This window comes from Syngnathus acus, chromosome 3 (assembly GCF_901709675.1).
Source record: "Syngnathus acus chromosome 3, fSynAcu1.2, whole genome shotgun sequence".
NCBI classification, from domain to species: Eukaryota; Metazoa; Chordata; class Actinopteri; order Syngnathiformes; family Syngnathidae; genus Syngnathus; species Syngnathus acus.
In genome coordinates this window covers 19,000,515-19,020,084 of record NC_051089.1, presented here as the reverse complement: position 1 = coordinate 19,020,084, position 19,570 = coordinate 19,000,515, and the positions used below count along the sequence as shown (strand labels likewise).

At 46.4% G+C, this 19,570-nt stretch overlaps 1 protein-coding gene across 5 annotated transcripts in view; it reads left to right on the top strand.

Moving 5' to 3' along the window:
- The window catches only part of ano1a (anoctamin 1, calcium activated chloride channel a), a 148,219-nt gene that overhangs the window by 71,884 nt on the left and 56,765 nt on the right, over positions 1–19,570 (top strand). For all 5 annotated transcript variants that reach the window (XR_005097430.1, XM_037246650.1, XM_037246651.1 and 2 more), the window contains 5 exons: positions 6,230–6,304; positions 9,314–9,515; positions 9,676–9,787; positions 10,152–10,209; positions 10,343–10,443. Coding sequence is in view for 4 of the 5 variants with exons in the window: in XM_037246650.1 (XP_037102545.1) it covers positions 6,230–6,304; positions 9,314–9,515; positions 9,676–9,787; positions 10,152–10,209; positions 10,343–10,443 (548 nt within the window). In the remaining variant the exon portion in view is untranslated. The remainder of the gene's footprint in view (positions 1–6,229; positions 6,305–9,313; positions 9,516–9,675; positions 9,788–10,151; positions 10,210–10,342; positions 10,444–19,570) is intronic.

Sequence of the window (19,570 nt, the reverse complement as noted above, 5' to 3'; positions counted from 1 at the left end):
GTGTGGTGGAATGTAAACAGCCGCCATGACGATCGAGGAGAACTCCCGTGGTGAATAGAACGGCCGGCAGTTTATGAAAAGTGTTTCTAGGAGAGGGCTGCAAAACTCTTTCAACACCGTGACATCAGTACACCAACGTTCATTAATGTAGAAACAGAGACCACCTCCCTTTGATTTTCCGGAGAGCTCCGCGCTGCGATCTGCACGCGTTAGCCGAAACCCCGCTAGCTCCACGGCGTGGTGGGGGGTTCGTTCGCTGAGCCACGTTTCAACAAAGCACAGCGCGGCGGATCTGCTGAAGTCCGTGTTCCTTGAAGTGAGGAGCAGCAGTTCGTCCATCTTGTTCGCCAGGGAGCGGACATTCGCCAGATGAATTGACGGTAGGGCAGAACGGTGTTGGTGTTTGTGCGTCTGTCCTCCCATTTGATCCTGAGTATTTTCTTCAAGGTTCTCTGGTGGTGCTGTTCAAGAGCTCTTAGGTGCCTGCTGTAGGTTGTCCATGATTCTGGGGAGAACCACAGCTTTGTAAACCAGGAACTTGGTGTCAACCCGGAGGTCTCTGTCTTCAAAGACTCTTTTCCAGAGTCTGGCGTACGCTCCACTGGCACAGCTCAGGCGATGGTTGACCTCAGAGTCAATGTCCGCTTTGGAGGAGAGAAGGCTTCAGAGGTAGAGGAAGTGGTCAGCATTTTCAAGTGCAGTGTTGTCCACATTTATGATGGGCGGAGTAGATGGCTGGTTGGGAGGGGGTTGATGTAGCACCTGGGTGTTCTTGATGTTCATGGTCAGACCCAGGGCTCTGTATGCCTTAGCAAAGGAGTTCAGGATGCCCTGGAGGTCTTCTGCAGAGTGTGCTGCAATGGCATGACATACTGGAGCTCCATGATCGTGGTGGTTCTGATCATGGTTTTGGCTTTGAACCTGTTCAGGTTGAAGAGCCTTCTGTACCAAATTGGGATTCCCTGTGGTAGTTCATCGTCAATGAGGTGGAGTATGGCGGCAATGAAGACAGAGAACAGGGTGGGTGCAATGATGCATCCCTGTTTGACCCCTGTCTCTACAGTGAGACACGTAGACGTATTTATCCGGGCAACCATACCTCAGAAGAATGCTCCATAGGGCCTGGCGATCCACCGTGTCAAAGGCCTTTGTCAGGTCTATGAAAGCCATGAACAATGGCTGTTTATGCTGACGGCATTTCACCTGGAGTTGGCGTGCTGTAAAATTCATGTCTGTAGTGCCTCTAGATCAGGGGTCACCAACCTTTCTTAAACCGAGAGCTACTTCCTGGGTACTGATTAAGGCAAAGGGCTACCAGTTTGACACACACTTCTGATATAGCCAATTTGCTCAATTTGGCTTTCACTATGTGTTATTATTGTCATTTCCAGTTCACATTTAAGTGTGATTTTAACAAGAATAGCAAAAATACAGTCAAACCTTGGTTTTTGACCACAATCCGTTCCAGAAGGCGGTTCGAGAAGCGAATCGGTCGAATTCCGAATCTATTTTTCCAATTACAAATAATGGAAAAAAATGTAATCCGTTTCAAGACAAAAAAAACCCGCCTTTGTTAAGCATTTTTTTATTTGCACGTATTTGTCCGATCGCGCAACTGCAGCGCACCGCTAAACGCGCAACCGTAACATGTCGCCCACCGCGCAACTGCACCGCGCTGGTCGCATTATTGTGACAGAGCCGTCGGTGAAATTTAGAAAAAAATTTTAAAGTCCTGATGTACTTTCCAAAATTTAAGTGGACCTAAGTGCGCAAGGAGTTTAATTTTGTCCGATCGCGCAACTGCAGCGCACTGCCGAACGCACAACAGTAGCGCGTCGCCGACCGCGCAACTGCACCGCGCTGGTCGCATTATTGTGACAGAGCCGTTGCTAAAATTTAGAAAATATTTTTAAAGTCCTGATGTACTTTCCAAAATTTAAGTGGACCTCAGTGCGCAGGTAGCTCAATTTGGTCCGATCGCGCAGCCGCAGCGCGCCGGGCGCTCACTGTCGCATTGTTTTAAGAGCGTCTTTGTGTTTTAGGATGGCTTTACTGCTCCCACTTGCTTTCTTTGGAGGCATGAGGGTCAATACAATCCTCAAAGTAACGAAAATACAATAACAACAGAGTCACTCGGCATCCGGGCCGCGCGGTCGGGTTTTCTCGGGTCCTCCAGGCTCATATCGCGAGGTTCGACCTCAGAATTTTGTTCGAGAACCGAAGCAAAAAAATCTCAAATTTTTTGTTCGAATTCCGATTTATTCGAGAACCGGGACGTTCGAGAACCGAGGTTTGACTGTAAAATAAATAGATGCAGCTCACTGACAAGTGCCGCTATTTGAGCTAATTTTAGAACAGTCCTGCGGGCGACTCATGCGGTCCTCACGGGCGACCTGGTGCCCGCGGGCAGATGTATGGATGAAAGATGGATGAAAACCGCACTGCGATTCTGGGAGAACTTTCTCAGAGAGTGGCAGTAGGCGATTGGCAAGAACACGAGCAAGTACTTTGCCAACTGTTGAAAGGAGTGAGATGCCCCTATAGTTTACGCAATCCGCTTTGTCCCCTTTCTTGAAAATGGTCACTATTAGAGTGTCCCTGTGCTCCGAGGGCAGTACTTCTTTTTCCCAGACCTTCAGAAGGAAGGCATGGAGGTGGCGCTGGAGCTCTGGTCCACCTTCCTTTAGGACCTCAGCTGGGATCTCATCTGGCCCAGAGGCCTTGTTGTCTTCAGGCTCCTGATGGCATCTTGGACCTCTGCTAAATTGGGAGGTTCACCCATGTCTTCCCTGATGGGACTCTGAAGGATGTGACTGAGGAAATCTGACTGAGTTGTGCTGTCACGGTTGAGGAGTTCCTTAAAGTGCTCTCTCCACCGGTTGTTTATGGACTCATTGTCCTTCAACAGCTCCTGCCTGTCCTTAGAGCATAGGGTTTTTTGGCTGTGATGGCTTGGGCCGTAGACAGCCTTAATAGCACTGAAATAGCCTCTGGTGTCACCAGAGTGTGCCAAACTCTGGATTTCCAGTACCCTTTCTGTCCACCAGGAGTTTTTAATCTGCCTCACTCTGGACGTCAGCCTTGGCTCTAGTGTGAGCCTGTCTCTTTGCTTTGCAGGTGATGACATATTGCCAGACACGAAAGGTTTCCCTTTTCTTGGAGATGAGCTGTTCTACCTCTGTGTCGTTCTCATCAAACCAGTCCTGAAGCTTTCTGGACTTGTACCCGAGAGTGGCACTGCAGGTATCAAGGATGGAAGACTTGAGCAGGCTCCAGTGTTCTTCAATGTCCACAGGGTATTCCTGATTGAGGCTTTCTCCAAGAGAGGCCTGAAGCAGCTGCAGGGTGGCAGTTTCGTTCAGGCTCTCAAGGTTTAGTCTCTGCTTCTTTTGCAGTCTCCTCTTCCTCTTGAGTCTGATGGACATCGTGGATAGTATCAGGCGGTGATCTGTCGAGCAGGCCTCTGAATCCATCATGGCTTTTGTGATGCTCACGTCGCGCTGATCCCTGGCTCTGACAATGACATAGTCAATAAGATGCCATTGTTTAGAGCGAGGGTGTCTCCATGAACCTTTGAGTTTGTTCTTCTGGCGAAAGATGGTATTGGTGATGGTAAGGTCGTATTGAGCACATTTGCTAAGAAGCAAAACCCCGTTGGAGTTGATGTTTCCAATGCCTTCCTTTCCAATGGTGCCCTTCCAGAGGCCCACTCTGGCATTGAAATCTCCCAACATAATGATCTTGTCCTCCTTGGGGATTTTTGACAATACCTCATCCAGACAGGCATAGAAGGTCTCTTTTTCTTCCTCATCGGAAACGAGGGTAGGTGCATAAGCACTAAGAACTGTTGCCGTCTGGTTGTTGGCCAGCACCAGACGGAGGGTCATCAGGCGCTCACTGATTCCCACAGGGAGTTCAGAGAGCTGACTGATCAGTTGGTTCTTGATGGCAAAACCAACCCCATGGATCCTAGGCTCATATGTGGCCTTTCCTTTCCAGAAGAAAGTGTATCCACCCTTTTCCTCCTTCAGATGACCTTCCACTGCCGTCAGGTTTCTGAAAGAGCAGCTATGTCAAGTCAATTCGGCATCTTCTCAGTTCCCTGGCAATGATGGCGGTTCTCCTCTCCGGCCTATCACTGGTTACACTGTCCATTAGTGTGCGCACATTCCAGGCTCCAAAATTCATGTTTCTGTGTTTTTGACCGCATATTGGTGATCCCTCTGAACGCGGTAATCCAGTCGGGAGGTTTGAGGCAGGCTATGTTTAGGGCACCTTTTCTAGCCCCTTCCCCGTTAGGGGTGAGCAGAGTGAATCCTAAACAGGGCTGCTCAGTCGTGGATGCAGCTACCTAAGAGCTCTTTCTGCCTCGATCCAAGAGCTCAACGATCATCTAACATCCACCGCCTGATGTGCCAGCTTGTGTCTAGGGGCTTCCAGACTTCACAATCCTGCTACCGTTGCCACTGACTGGTCGCCACAGGACTTTAATCCGGGATGTGAGGTGGATTCCCTGAAAAAGACGCCTGTGCGTGACTTTGTTTAAAGTGGGGAGACTGGTGCACAGACAGTCACCACACTGTCCTTGACAGATCGGGGTCAGAATCCAGTGATATGGAGACCAAGACGACTGGTGACCCTTTTCTTCTGCAGCCTTCATCCGCCTTCCCAGCCGTTGTGACGCCTCCCCTTAGGTCAGCCATCATCCTCCGCCTGGTCCACCGTTGAGGTCTTCACTATTTACCCCTAGCTGTAGCTGTTTACCCACAGCCGGGACAGTGGTTGATGGGCAGTAGGGCGTGTCCACACACCGGTGGGCCTACATGCCGCATCTCTGGGGCCCACTGCTGCTCCGAGATCCTGCACAAATTAGCCTGGGACCGCAGGGTGCCAGTTGCCGTGTGTGGCCACGAGGAGGCGTGTGCAAGTCTTGGCAATGGAGAGGCTGTGTACCGGCTGAGGAGGCTTATGCACTCGACTCCTCTTTTCACCCCCAGAAACAGAGGGCTAGCTGGTGGCGGTAGCTGAAAGCAGAAAAGTGGCAAGCAGAGGCAGCATGCACAAACTCCAACCACTACTACTCCAACACTACTGCACTGACGCATCACATGCCCTGTGTGCTGATGGAAAACACACACACACACTTGTAAAGTGTAACAGGCACTGTGATGTCATTTACAGTTACAGGCTTTTTCTGGACAATTAACAAATGCATATGAATTGGAAAGCCCTGTTGAGATTAGTGGGGATGCATAGTACATATTATTGTTGTAAAGTAAATGTTTGACTTTATTTATTCATTTATTTATTACTTTGGGGTTTTGTGTCCACTGTGTGTTTTCTTTCTTTAACTGATGGATACCAACCATTTTGTCCACGGTTATGTATACAATGTACTTTATCAACTTAAACAAAGCATATTTGACTGATCAAAGAAAAGTTAATAATCATTATTTCTACAAAAAAAATAAATGAAGAAAAAAAGTAACCTTGAAGATCTTCAGATGAGACATATACTTTGCATAGGGAATCAGGAGGTGAGACAGTATTTTCAGTAGTTTCAAGTAATACAATAATTTCATTACTTTGCTACATAATTTTCATTACGATTTTCATTACAAGTGCAAGTCTAACTGTGTGCATGGGTGGAGTTTTCTTTGTTTTGGTATTTGACTAGAATTTAAGCCAAAACAATAGGGCATAGCGGGATATTTGTGCCTGTGTGCGCTGTTGTGTGATGGTGACTGGGGGCTATTCACATATTCCTAAAATAATAATGATAATTCAATCAGTGGATTGATTTCTGCAATGATTTAGAGGGAGTCTCCTATGCTGATTCCACATTTGTTTAAATTGTAATTAGCATGTGTGCGTGTGCGTGCGTGCGTGCGTGTCTGTGTGTGCGTGTGTGCATGCGTGCGTGCGTGTGTATAAAAAATATTGGGAATTTAGCATTTACGCTCTGTTTTTGAAGAAAACTGTGCCACAGTCCCCTGACCTATTTCTCAGTTGGCTCTGCTATACTCTAGTTGGCTCTCCATGGTTGCTTGAGGCTGAATTCGCTATGCTCCAAAGGAGTATGTGCACTTGTATATTTGAGAACTGTGTGTTTAAAATCACACACAACATTACTTTTAAACATATTTTCAACATTTCAGTAATCCAGTCAGATCCAGATCCAGTGTTTTTATGTTGCTGTGTTTTTACTCTATGTATGTTTTTATGTTAGGATGAGAAAGTGAAGCTGACATGCACTGACAGACTGCCAGCTTACTTGACTACTATAGCCATGATGGCTTTCATGGTGAGTAACGCATCTCTTTCAATTAGACTCTTTAACAGCCTTATTTAAAGAAAGATTTTAACAATATCCCATACCATTAAGCCGCCCAAAAAGGCAAAAAAACTAACTTTTTAATGTGCAGGTAATTCATACAATTCATTGCAAATATTCCATCCATCCATCCATTTTCTGAACCGCTTAGTCCCCATGGGGGTCGCGGGTGAGCTGGAGCCTATCCCAGCCGTCATCGGGCAGTAGGCGGGGGACACCCTGAACCGGTTGCCAGCCAATCGCAGGGCACACAGAGACAAACAACCATTTGCACTCGCACTCACACCTAGGGACAATTTGGAGTCTTCATTCGGCCTACCAAGCATGTTTTTGGGATGTGGGAGGAAACCGGAGTGCCCGGAGAAAACCCACGCGGGCCTGGGGAGAACATGTCATTGCAAATATTGCTCTGCTTAAAAGAGTTAGATTAATTGTTTGCAAGCTCCAATTGACTGCGTTAACCTTGGCTATCGCTTGTCAAATTAAAGGAGCACCACAGCGGATTATTTACAAGGTCAGCGACAAAAAAACGGGTCAACTCTGTCTTGTCTGTAATGTTTGCAACACTGACAATTATTTCTCCAATATAGCAGTTTATATTGTTGACTCAAACACAGTACACAAGCCAGTTCTTATTGCATGCACATTTCTTGTCAAATCTACATGGGTCTATAAATACAATAAGGAAATAAAATCAGGAAATGAACTAAAGATCTAAGTAAAAAGGTGCGCTAAAGGTCTCGATCCTGGCCTTGTTGTGGTAGTGGCACATTGGGATACTCGCATTGGTAGGCATATTAATATTTGACTTTTTTCACGATAAACAACAGGCCTGCTGTTTGTGCAAAGTTTAATGAGTTTTTGCACACGTTTACAACCTCATCAGTGGTGACCTCTCAGGTTTTCTCCTTTGTCCCCAAAATGAAATTATGAGTTTTTATTTTCCCGGTGAGGGATTTGGTTCCAGAGATATTGTGTCACGTGCCGTGCCAGAGACGCTCGGCCGGTAACTTTCCTCAGCCACACCCCTTCTTTATCGTAATGTCTGTCACCTGCTCCCCGTTGTTACTATCTGATGTATTTAACCCTGCCCGTGTGTTTCTCCTTGTCGGTGTCCACTGTTGTCTCCCATCTGTGTCCGCGCCTAGTGTTCCTGTCCTGCTCGTCTATATTCCCCCGGTCTTGTCTGGAGGCTCACGGTCAGAATCTTTTCCGTGTCCGAGTAGACTTCTGTCTGTCTGTTTGCTGGCCGTGGGTCTCTATCCCGTCTGTGTCTTCGTTTCCCCACCTACCTCCCTTCCAACTCCTTTTCCCTTCAATAAACCCTGGTTCAAGCTGCATTTGGTCGCCCGGCACCACTCTTTCCCGACATATTGCCAATTTCTATGTCTTTATGATCTGGTTTGGCAGGCTAACACAATATGTTTTTGGCAGGCCTGATGTGTGTGCAGCTTTTAATTAAGTTTTGCCATGTTTAGACCTTCAAAAACATATGCTTCTAATGAATTACAGTATAGGCCTTTGGGATAAAAATTATATCAAAAACAAATTCAGGTAGGTGTCAATGTCCAACCATTGCATGGTGGGCTGTCCTGTTAAATTGTCCATCCAGTGAGTTAGGGCATGGGGGTCGGTAAATATTGTTTCATCAGTCAGAATAAACTTTTCGAAGTAACATTTACGGTCGTGGAGAGTTTACTTTACTCAAATATTTACTCAAATGACTTTTCCAATCCATTTTCATGTAAGCATTCTGTTGAAATATGCTTCCCGGCGTTTTTAGGCGGCCACGCTAGATGTTTTACTTTGCAGGGGTCTAAGACCTCTGGACGTCACCTGACTATTCCTGTTTACGCAGCCACATTGGCTGTAAAGTAGCGCCAGCATACCAAAGACTACAAGAGCGTAGCGATAAAAGCAGTGTTTATCCGTCTACATTCTGTCCAAGTGAATTCACATCTCACTTGGTGGATGAGGTACGCAAGCTGGACAGAATATTGGATATCATTGATCTATCAAGCAGCAGGAGTGCTTTTTTCAACTATGGCAACAGTAGATAGGCAGACAGATTGTCAGTACACTGCTTTCAACAATTTTCCCTCTCACTATGCAAGTGAGTGCTTGCAATCATACAAAGACTTGGCATGTTACAAACTTAAAGGTGTGTGTACTTAAGACTTGCATGGTTTAATTTTTTACCGCCAGGATCAGCGAGGTACCCTCGAAGCCAGCTGTGGTCTCGCTGTCTGGTGGGAAGAATCACATGCAGCTGCTTATTTAGTTGGCAAAACTCTGGCTGATGAGACACTCCCTTCTCCCCTTGAACGCCACCGTAACTGCCACTATGAGAAGAATCCCACTTAGGGTCTTGTTCTTGGCCCTTTTTATGGCTGCTATCCATTTATGTATGACACATTCGTTGTCGTTTTGGTGGTCTGTAGAGTGGTCATCACTTTTTTTGCTTTTGCACAGTGATCTTTCTCAAAATGTGGTGTTTGCGTTCACTCAAAGGAGCGACATGTTCTCTATACTGCCAAAGCAACTACTACAGTTGGCACAGTGCATTGTGGGATGCGTGATGTCAACGTCCGGAGCTCTGTGGGCCTCAAAATTCACATTTTTACTTATGTCAACTCCCACATCATCAATGGACAACTAGTGAGCCTGTTCCATTGGGTATACCTACATTCTCCAGTATAATTCATACCTTTTTGAAGAAAAATGCTTAATTTACTTTTGTTGTTTCACTGCAAATTGCTGTGAAAAGTGTTGTAGGACTATTTGAAGGCAAGAGGTAAGAATCCTGGGAATTGTTTAAAATTGTGAAACAAATGCATTATCTGTCTCCTTGAAAATGTAAACGTTTTATAACTATATATTCTGAATTTATCAAGAAAAGCAATGATATGGTACATCAGTCCTTTACTGGTTACTGTTGTGAAATGTGAAATTTCATGTTCTCTTTGTCTTTACTTGTAGATCACAGTGACATTTGTTATTGTCTTTGGGATTGTTCTCTACCGGATTAGCATTAACGCAGCTTTACAAATTAATAACTACCCTGGAGCACGGTACAATGTCCGAGCCATCGTCAAAACAACGGCTGCCATCATCAGCGTCATCGTCATCATCGTCTTAGATGAAATCTATGGTGCTATCGCACGCTGGCTCACTAAACTTGGTAAGAAAAATAATCACTCAAAAAACAGACCAGGGGTGATTAGAGCAAAATATTAGTCTCTAATGGAATTGTGTCTGTGATGCATAATTCTCATAGAGCCATATTTGGTTAATTTTAGTATTCAATAGCATTAAATGCTTTTTTCCCCAATCTTTTGCAGAAGTTCCAAAAACAGCTAAGAGCTTTGAAGAACGGCTTATCTTCAAGACGTTTGTCTTGAAATTTGCAAATGCCTTCACGCCAATTGTTTATTTGGCTTTTTTTAGGGGGAGGTAAGAAAACACCCACAAGATTTTCATATCTGCACTTATTATTATCAAATCTATTAATTAATTTGTACGATCACAACTTGCACTGTCACTTTATTTGTGGGTTCTCATTGAACCTTATTGAAATGTTTTGTTCAGTTTTGCTATATTTGGCATCTATTGCAGTGAATAAAATTGGATTTCAAATGAGATAAGGGCTCAGACAAGAGGCACCCAAAAGCACATCAGATGCAAAGTTTCTCAAAATCAAATTGTTGCAAATAAGGTTTTACTGTATTTAGTGTTTGTGCGTGAGTTCTTGTGCGTGCGTGCGTGTGCACCCATTTGTGTTAAGTGTATGTATATAAAATATTTGTTTTCTCCATAGACTTGTTGGGCGGCCAGGAAACTACCTGTATGTTGTTGGGTCATACAGAATGGAAGAGGTAACAATTGTGTTTTGAATTAAAATGTATTTCATATATATTAAGATAACAGATTAGATTTAATATTTTAAAACCGGATGAACCTTGATTATTTGGGTCCAAACACGCAGCACTTTGCATCCTCTTTTTCCAGTGTGCCGAGGCAGGCTGCCTAATGGAATTATGCATCCAGTTATGTATCACCATGCTTGGGAAGCAGTTCATCCAAAACAATCTATTTGAGATTGGTGTACCGTAAGTGATAAACGTCATCGACCTAGTTGATTTTAGCCTGGCAAGCCAGACCCACAAAGAAAGTATAGATCTGGTGAGGACGCCATTCATCGGCGCTCGGCTCAGCTCAAAATGAACCGATAAATCAAATTAGTTTACTTGCTTTACCCTATTCTTCATACACGTTCATTCTTTTGGCAGAAGTACATCCTCACAACATTCAAAATGGCACACGAGAGAGATGATCGTTTGTTTAATTCAGCATTAAACTCGGTAATTTAAAGTTCATTCTCCATTAATCTTCTGGTTCTTCTATTCCAAACAATGTTTTGTGGTTTCTATTTTCCCTAGCATGTCCTTTCACCTTCATCACAGTACCACGAGATGGTGTGTGACATGTCTATCACCTGATTTTCTAAGACATCACCCACCTGGTGAATTTGCCAGGGGGGTTACACCTTATGTGTCACCAGACACATGGGAGACCCACTGTCAGCCATCACGTAAATTTTTTTTCATGGAACATCTGGAACAAAAAGCACTTAGAACAACCCCAGAAAAATACAGACTCCATCATTATGGAAACAATACGTCAAAGACATTTTGGAAAAGGTCTAAACAAGATACACACAAAGTCACAGACGACCTGAAAACCATAGACACCACTGGCAGTATTTAATTTATACATGAAGAGGATACCAACAGATCCATAGCCTTTCTGGGGATTCAGCTCATGGACAACGGGGACATCAAAATAAAAGTACACAGGAATCAGAATCAGCTTTATTGACCAAGTTTGGCATGCCAAAGAGGGAATTTGACTCCGGTTGGTCTTAGCCTCTGTACAACATTTAAGTGACTGACAACATTCAGGCAACTAACAACATTTAAGTGGCGAGAGCAGGATGTTATTGCACAGTGATCTCTCTGAGTCTCTATGAGTGGTGTGAGTTCATCAGAGCGACGGGAAGAAGCTTTGTGTCTGCTGATTTTGGTGTACAGTTCTCTGTAACGCCGTCCGAAGGGGAGTAGTTTGAACAGACTGTGACCTGGGTGAGAAGGGTCTGCGGAGATGTTACTCGCACGTTTTCTGGTCCTGGACAGGTACAAGTCTTGGATAGATGGCAGGTTGGTCCCGATTATCTTTTCCACAGTGATGGTGGTGCAGAGGATAGACTGGATGATGGCAGTGTAGAAGGTCTTCAGCAGCTCCTGAGGCAAGTTGAACTTCCTGAGCTATCTCAGAAAGTACTACCTCAGCTGGGCCTTCTTCCGGACAGAGTCTATGTGGCCGGTCCATTTCAGGTCCCGGGAGATTGTGGATCCCAGGAACTTGAAGGTGTCTGTGGTGGGAATATCATTACTGAGGATGGTGAGGGGTGGAAGTGGCGAAGGGTCTCTCCTGAAGTCCACAGTCATCTCCTCAGTCTTGAGCGTGTTCAGCTCCAGGTGGTTTTGGCTGCACCAGTGGACCAGCTGCTCCACCTCATGTCTGTACGGAGTCTCATCACCGTCCCGGATCAGTCTGATGAGAATGGTGTCATCCGCATACTTCAGGGACTTCACAGAAGAGTTCCCTGAGGAGCAATCGGTGTAGAGAGAAGAGCCGTGGGGAGAGTACACACCCCCGTGGGCGCCAGTGCTGGTGGTCCGGGTGTCGGATGTGATAGTCCCCAGCCTCACATGCTGTCTCCTGTTGGTCAGGTAGCTGGTGATCCACTGACAGGTGGAGCAGGCACCGCAAGCTGGTGCGATGGTGTTGAATGCCGAGCCGAAGTCCACAAACAGGATCCTGGCGTACGTCCCTGGGATGTCTAGGTGGCGCAGGATGTAGTGCAGTATCATGTTGACCGTATCGTCCACCGACCTGTTTGCCCGGTAGGCAAACTGCAGAGGGTCGAGCAGAGGGCCCGTGATGTCCTTCAGGTGGCTCAACACTAGCCTCTCAAAGGATTTCATGACCACAGATGTCAGGGTGACAGATCTGTAATCATTCAATCCTGTGAAGGCGGGTTTCTTGTGCGATGATGGAGCTTTTGAAGCACAAGAGCGCCTCACACAGCTCCAGGGAACGGTTGAAGATCCGTGCAAAGGTGGGTTCCAGCTGTTCGGCACAGACTTTCAGGCAGGAGGGGGACACGCCGTCTGGGCCTGGTGCCTTCCTGACCTTGTGTCTCCAGAACATCTGACACACCTCCTCGCAGATCTGAAGTGCGGGCGCGGCTTCATAAAGAGAGAGAGTAGGTGATAACGGCGATGGAGGTGTGACCAGGGGGGTTGTGGGGGGAGGTGTGGAAGTTGATTGTCATGCAGGAGGTCCCATTGTGTGGCTGAACCGTTCAAACCTGCAGTAAAACCTGTTTAGCTGGTTTGCAAGCCTTGGGCTTGCCACAGGACGGGGGGGGGGGGGGGGGGCGGTTGTCCCATGATGCTCTGCAGGCCTTTCCACACTGATGGGGGATCAGGATTGGCAGAGAGATCTCTCCAAACTCTGCCCATAGCTCCTCTTAGCTTTCCTGATCTCTCGGGTCAGTGTGTTCCTGGAATGCCTGAACAGGTCACGGTCCCCACTCCTGTAGGCCTCCGCCTTGGCTTTGCGCAGCATCTTGAAGTTTGGTGTAAACCACGGTTTGTTGTTGTACATGCAGAAGGTCTTGGTCTGCACACACAAGTCCTCACAAAAGCTGATGTATGATGTCACGGGTTGGAATTGGGGGGTTAGATCACCAAATGATTCCCGAGCGCGGCACCGCTGCTGCTCACTGCTCCCCTCTCCCCCAGGGGATGGATCAAAATCACATGGGGTTGGGTTAAATGCAGAGGACAAATTTCACCACACCCAGATGTGTGTGTGACGATCATTGGGACTTTATACCAGCTCAGTGGCCTAGTGGTAGAGTGTCCGCCCTGAGACTGGAAGGTTGTGGGTTCAAACCCCGGCCGGGTCATACCAAAGACTATAATAATGGGACACATTGCCTTCCTGCTTGGCACTCAGCATTAAGGGTTGGAATTGGGGGGTTAGATCACCAAATGATTCCCGCGCGCGGCACCGCTGCTGCTCACTGTTCCCCTGTCCCCCAGGGGATGGATCAAAATCACACGGTGATGGGTTAAATGCATAGGACAAATTTCACCACACCCAGTTGTGTGTGTGACGATCATTGGGACTTTAACTTTAACTTAACTTCATGCAGGTCTGAAGTTGCAGCTTCAAAACCACCCCAATTGTGCAGTCAAAGCAGGCTTGGAGGTCCTGCTTTGACTCCGCTGTCCATTTCCACGCAGTCCTCACTACAATCTTAGAAGTTTTTAATTTCTGCCTGTAGTTTGGGTTAGGGTTACCGCACAGTATGCGTCCTTTATTACGGAGTAGCAGTGGTCCAGTGTCTGTGTCCCTCTGGTGGGAAACGTTATGTCCTGTCTGTATTTGGGGAGTTCATGTGTGAGGTTCGCTCTGTTAAAATCACCCACACACCGACCAATATCTCCTCTGGACTTCTGAACACCCTAAGATCCATAAACTGTCAGTCGTCAGAACATTGCATAAGCACAACAATAATCACAGACCCGGAAGACCCGGAAGGAATAGAAAAACATAAGAAACACTGAAAAATGCCAGTACCCACAATGGCTAATAACAAAAGAAGCACGACAGGTCAAACACAAGAAAAACACAACAAAAGGGAGGAAGAAAATTCAGCAAATAAACAAGAACACTTAAGAATAGTAATGCCTCCATACATAAGAGGAGTCATCCAACGAGCAATGAAAAAACACATTACACTCGTAAAACCACACAAAACACTCTGTCAAATACTGGTTCATCCCAAGGATGGTATACACCCATAAGCAGTGTTCCCTCTAAGCTGCGCAGCTGCGCAATTGCGCACTGCTCGCGAAGTCTCTGCGCACAAGAAACTCCATGCTGCACACAAAATAAAATTCAGCATACACTAATTGCTCAGTATCTAATGTTAGACGTAATCTAATCTAATTAAGTGGACGGATGATTTTCTTTGTGCCTTTTTGTCGTGTAAATCAGTGATTGACAGGTGTCTAGCCAATATGATATGGTTCACTTACGCTAAATAGCCAATCATAGCATTGACAGTGCCTGAAAATATGTCCTATCCATTCGTCCCGTCCAGGTTTGCTAGCTAACAACACTGCGGCGGAGTCAAGCGATGCAAATGCTAAGTTAGCTAACCCCTTATCATGGCAAAACGAACGAGCAGCGACGCATCCACTCGTCAAGCCAAAGTACTGTAAATAAGAGATGCCGCGGTTCTTTTAAGATGGAATGGTTGTCGGAGTGTGTGCAAATAAAAGAACAAACGGTGAAGCTGGGTGTGATTTTCTCTTTTTGAATGAGAATGGTCTACTATGCAAAACACGCAGTGAAGCCAAAGTGGCGGGCGAGTTTACAGAGGGAAAAATATGGACTGAATGAAAGTTTGGCTGCCTCAAGTGTCACATTTAGCAGAAATGACATTTGAAAGCTGTTGGAATTGTACAAAGACTCAAGATGGGACAGGGGATCGGTACATTATTGTGTGAGAGCGCAAAAGACCGACAGAAAAGGAACGAGCTGTCACACAAAACAAATTCCGACCCTGAGTATGTTAAAGTTCTCGTTGACAATATTTTATTTATTTATTTATTTATTTATTTATTTATTTATTTATTTATTTATTTATTTATTTATTTATTTATTTATTCGTTCAGTCATTCATTTATTTATTTAATCTGGTGTTGCACACAATGGTCCACAGTGTGCACAGGGAGCGTGTGTTTGCACAGACACTTGAAAAATTAGAGGGAACATTGCCCATAAGACAAACGCATACATGAAATACCATGCCAATCGTGTCATACCGTATTGGCCCGAATATAAGACCAGTGGTCCCCAACCACCGGGCCGCGGACCGGTCCGTGGGTCACTTGGTACCGGGCCGCCAAGCCGCACAGGGAAAAAAAAAATATATATTTTTTATCGACATTCAATTAATTCTGGTCAAGACACTCGTCCCGGTCACGTGACAAGTTTCCCCAGTCGAACCCGCAAAGCTAGCAAAAATGAGTAAGAATTTATTTTGAAAAATATAAAAAAAATTCGCGATTCTCTCCCAATTACATCCGTCGGTTCTGGTCAAGATGCTCGTCTCGGTCACCTCAGTCGAGCCCGCGAAGCATGCACAAATGAGCAAAAAACAGATGTTTGGAAAGCTTCTTCGGCAAGGGAAAAAAGCCCAATGAGGAGACGGAAGAGGCTACGACTTCTAAGAAAAGGAAAGCTGCATTTAAAAGAAAATTTCTGGAGTCCTTCTTAAAGTATGGATTTATCACCACAGGTGACTCTGACGCGCCAAGCCCACTCTGCCTAATATGTGGCGACAGACTAGCTAACGAGGCAATGAAGCCTTCAAAACTGCTTCGGCACATGGAGAACAAGCATCCTGTATTAAAAGACAAACCTTAACCACTTCGGGTGTCATTGTCTTTTACATCATTGTTATGCCTAGATGGGACCGGCTCGTTTCTGAGAAACAAGCTCAGTACTCCCACTAATTCAACGTAATGGTGAGTTTTATTTTTATGTCATTTATACTTGTTTTTATGCAAGTTGTATCATTTTATTTCATTGTATTTATATATTGATTATAAATGTATTATTTATTTAATAAAAAAGTTTGAAGACCACTGAGATGACCCTGATTATAAGACGACCCCCTCTTTTTCAAGACTCAAGTTTGAAAAAAGACTTTTTGAACACCAAATTTACTTTTTATACAGAAAATAATTACAGTACATCTGAAACAAATGATCCTGTCGAGCTCTCGAAAGCGGCCGCTCTCAGGACCACGGAAAGCTTTTCTCTGATTGTGAGCATTTTTTAAGGCGATCTTTTTGAGCTCTCAATCTCCGTACATTACACTCTGTGACACCATATTTCACAGCCGCTTTGCAATTGTTTGAAGACTCTGCCTCATTTATCACCATCATCTTGAAGTTTGCATCATAACTTCTCCTAGGCTGCCAGTTAACCTGGCCGATCTTCGACCCACTTTTCTCCAGATTGTCGCTACGTTTCTGTTGGGGAGCCTGAGGGCTGTATAGGGGGTTGGCTCGGAAGGTTATGCTCTTTTCGCCCCCAGGTGTCGGTCAGAACACAGGAGGGAAGACGTGGTTCAGTTTTGATTGCTTTACTGAATTATTGGCAAAAAGGTAACAGGCACTGTGGCTTATAGGGGCATACAGGCAAACTGGCAAAAGGGTATAGGCACATGTTTGGTCATAAGGATGTGAGAGCAGGTGCGTGGAGTGTACATGGGTGAGTGTTTGGGTGTGTGAATGTGATTCTTGTGTGTGTGATTATTGTATGAAGCGTGTGAAGGGTGTCTAGGGTGTGTGTGGTGTGTGTGTGTGTGGTGTGTAGTTCTGCAACAGACAGAAATATAGGACGTAAGTCAACGCTCAACTTCTGGAGTTGATATTGCTGGTCTGCGAGGGCTCGGCTGAGTGGCTCTGCTGGGTCTGATTGGCCTGAGTGTTCTGTCATTGTTTTAGCGATTGTTTTGACCCACATGCAAAAAACCAACTCGGAAGTCCAGAATTGAGTAAGGAGTCTTTAATGCAGGTGATACGGTGGAGGGTGAGCGGGAGGAGCTGAGCCAGGAGCACGGAGTGGGAGCAGCGATGACGGAGCGTGAGGAGTTTGGCCAGAGCGGGGTGGATCTTGGCGATGGTCCGTGGAGGAAATCTAAGAGTGTGGAACACACATTATTTGGTCAGTGAATTCAATGGCGAGAACTAGGAGCGAGATCAAGGAGCTAGAGCAGGGGTGGCCAACCCGCGGCTCGCGAGCCGCATGCGGCTCTTTGGCTGGTTCCATGCGGCTCTTTTACGTTCATATCAACATTTGTGTTTATTTTTTGTGTGTATTTGCTTCGCTTGAAATCAATATGGTATTTTGGTCAAACGCGCATGCGCGTGAGGTGAAATCTCGCAAAGGAGGAGGGACAAACCCATTTGAGGAGTGTCAATTTCGCTCTAAAAATGGCAAGGAAAAAATGCACAGCTGAACGAATATATGAGGATGAACACAGGACGTTTTTAACAGAGTTAAAGTTGTTTTTTGTTGAACGCAATGGCAAGCCATTCTGCCTGATATGTCGGACGTCATTAGCACGTTTAAAAGCTTCAAATGTTCAGCGCCACTTCAGCTCACTTCATGCCAATATCGATAAGGACTTTCCAAAAGGGACTGAATTTCGCAAGCACAAGTTTGGACACTTTGAAAAGTCAGGCAGAAAAATAGGTACAGTTTTTCAAAAAAATTACGAAGGACTCGGAGACTGTCACGCTTGCATTGTTTCAACTGGCTTGGAACATTGCACGGGCTAAAAAGCCATACAATGAAGTGGAGTTTGTTAAAAAATGCCTCAATGACGTTATTGAAATCTTGTCTCCTGAAAACGACAAACTAAAACGAATGGTCTGTCCCGCCACACATAGTAAGTGAAAAAACGTATGTTTTTGTTTGTGGAATTTGTTGAACTGAGAGTTTGTCTGTGTGAGACAATGCACACAATGTTCATTGTTGAAAATGTGGTCTTTGGTCTGTGGTTTTAGTACTGTAGGAGTCAATTTGTCATTATCATGTTGGTGCGTGACATGATAATGTCACACAATAAATTTGGCTGAGCAGAGGTGTGTGTGTGTGTGTGTGTGTGTGTGTGTGTGTGTGTGTGTGTGTGTGTGTGCGTGTGAGTGTGCATGTGTGTGTGTGTGCGTGAGTGTGTGTGTGTGTGTGGGGGGGGAATGTTCATTTGTGCTCATGTGTATGATGTGGCTCTTTGCGATGACACAGTAAAAAATGTGGCTCTTAGTCTCTGACTGGTTGGCCACCCCTGAGCTAGAGGCACAACCGTGGAGGAGATCATATAGGCAGACACTCAGGCGACGAGCCGCTGGCAGCACGCTCCTTAAAAGCCTTCCCCTAACGAGCCTGATGAGCCGCACCTGAGTCCTCCGTGACTCTGCTAACGGCTGCCACCTGTGGACCTGAAAAGAACACCTCCCTGGACCCTGACACCGTCCCCCCTTAACGGCCACCCCCCGGCGGCCCAGAAGAGGAAGACGGGAGCAATGACCAGTAGTCCGAGATAAGGGAGGGATCGCAGATGTAGAAATCGGCCACCCAAGACCGGTCCTCGGGACCGTAGCCCTCCCAGTCAACGAGGTACTGCCACCCACGGCCCCACCGACGGGAGTACATGATCTGTCGGACCGGGTAGACCGGGTTCCCATCAGGATCCCGGGCAGGAGGCGCGGGCACGGCCGGAGGAAGGAGCGCGCTGGACCCGACCGGCTTAATCTGGGAGACGTGGAAGGTGGGATGAATCCGGAGGCTTGGAGGAAGACGGAGACGGACCGCCAAGGGACTGATCACCGCCAGGATCTCATACGGTCCAATGAAGCGGGGGGCCAGTTTCCGCGACACGGACTTGAGAGGAACGTCCCGAGACGCAAGCCAGACCTTCTGACCTGGGGAATAAAGCGGGGCGGGCGTGCGTCGTCGGTCGGCATACTTGCGGTTCTGCTCGACGGAGTGGTGAAGGGCCTTAACAGTGTTGGACCAGATGTTCTTGCAGCATCGTATGTAGTGATGAACCGAAGTGACCGAGATCTCCCTCTCGTCGGCCGGAAACAACGGCGGTTGATAACCTAGCGTGACTTCAAACGGAGAGAGTCCTGTGGCAGTGGAGACATGAAAATTGTGTGCATACTCCACCCATGGAAGATACTTCTTCCACTCAGCCGGGTTATCGGAGGTAAGGCATCGGAGCGCGGCCTCGAGCTCCTGGTTCATGCGTTCGGTATGCCCATTCGTCTGGGGATGGTAGCCCGATGTCAGGGAGACCCTCGCATCGAGGGCTGAGCAGAACTGTTTCCACACTTGGGATAGGAACTGGGGACCTCGATCGGACAGGATCTCCTGCGGGATGCCGTGGAGACGAAATACGTGTTTGACGAGAAGCTGATCTGTCTGGAACGCCGAGGGGAGCTTTCTGAGGTACAAGATAGCATGACTTGGAGAAGCGGTCGACGACGGTGAGGATGGTAGTCATTCCCTGTGATACGG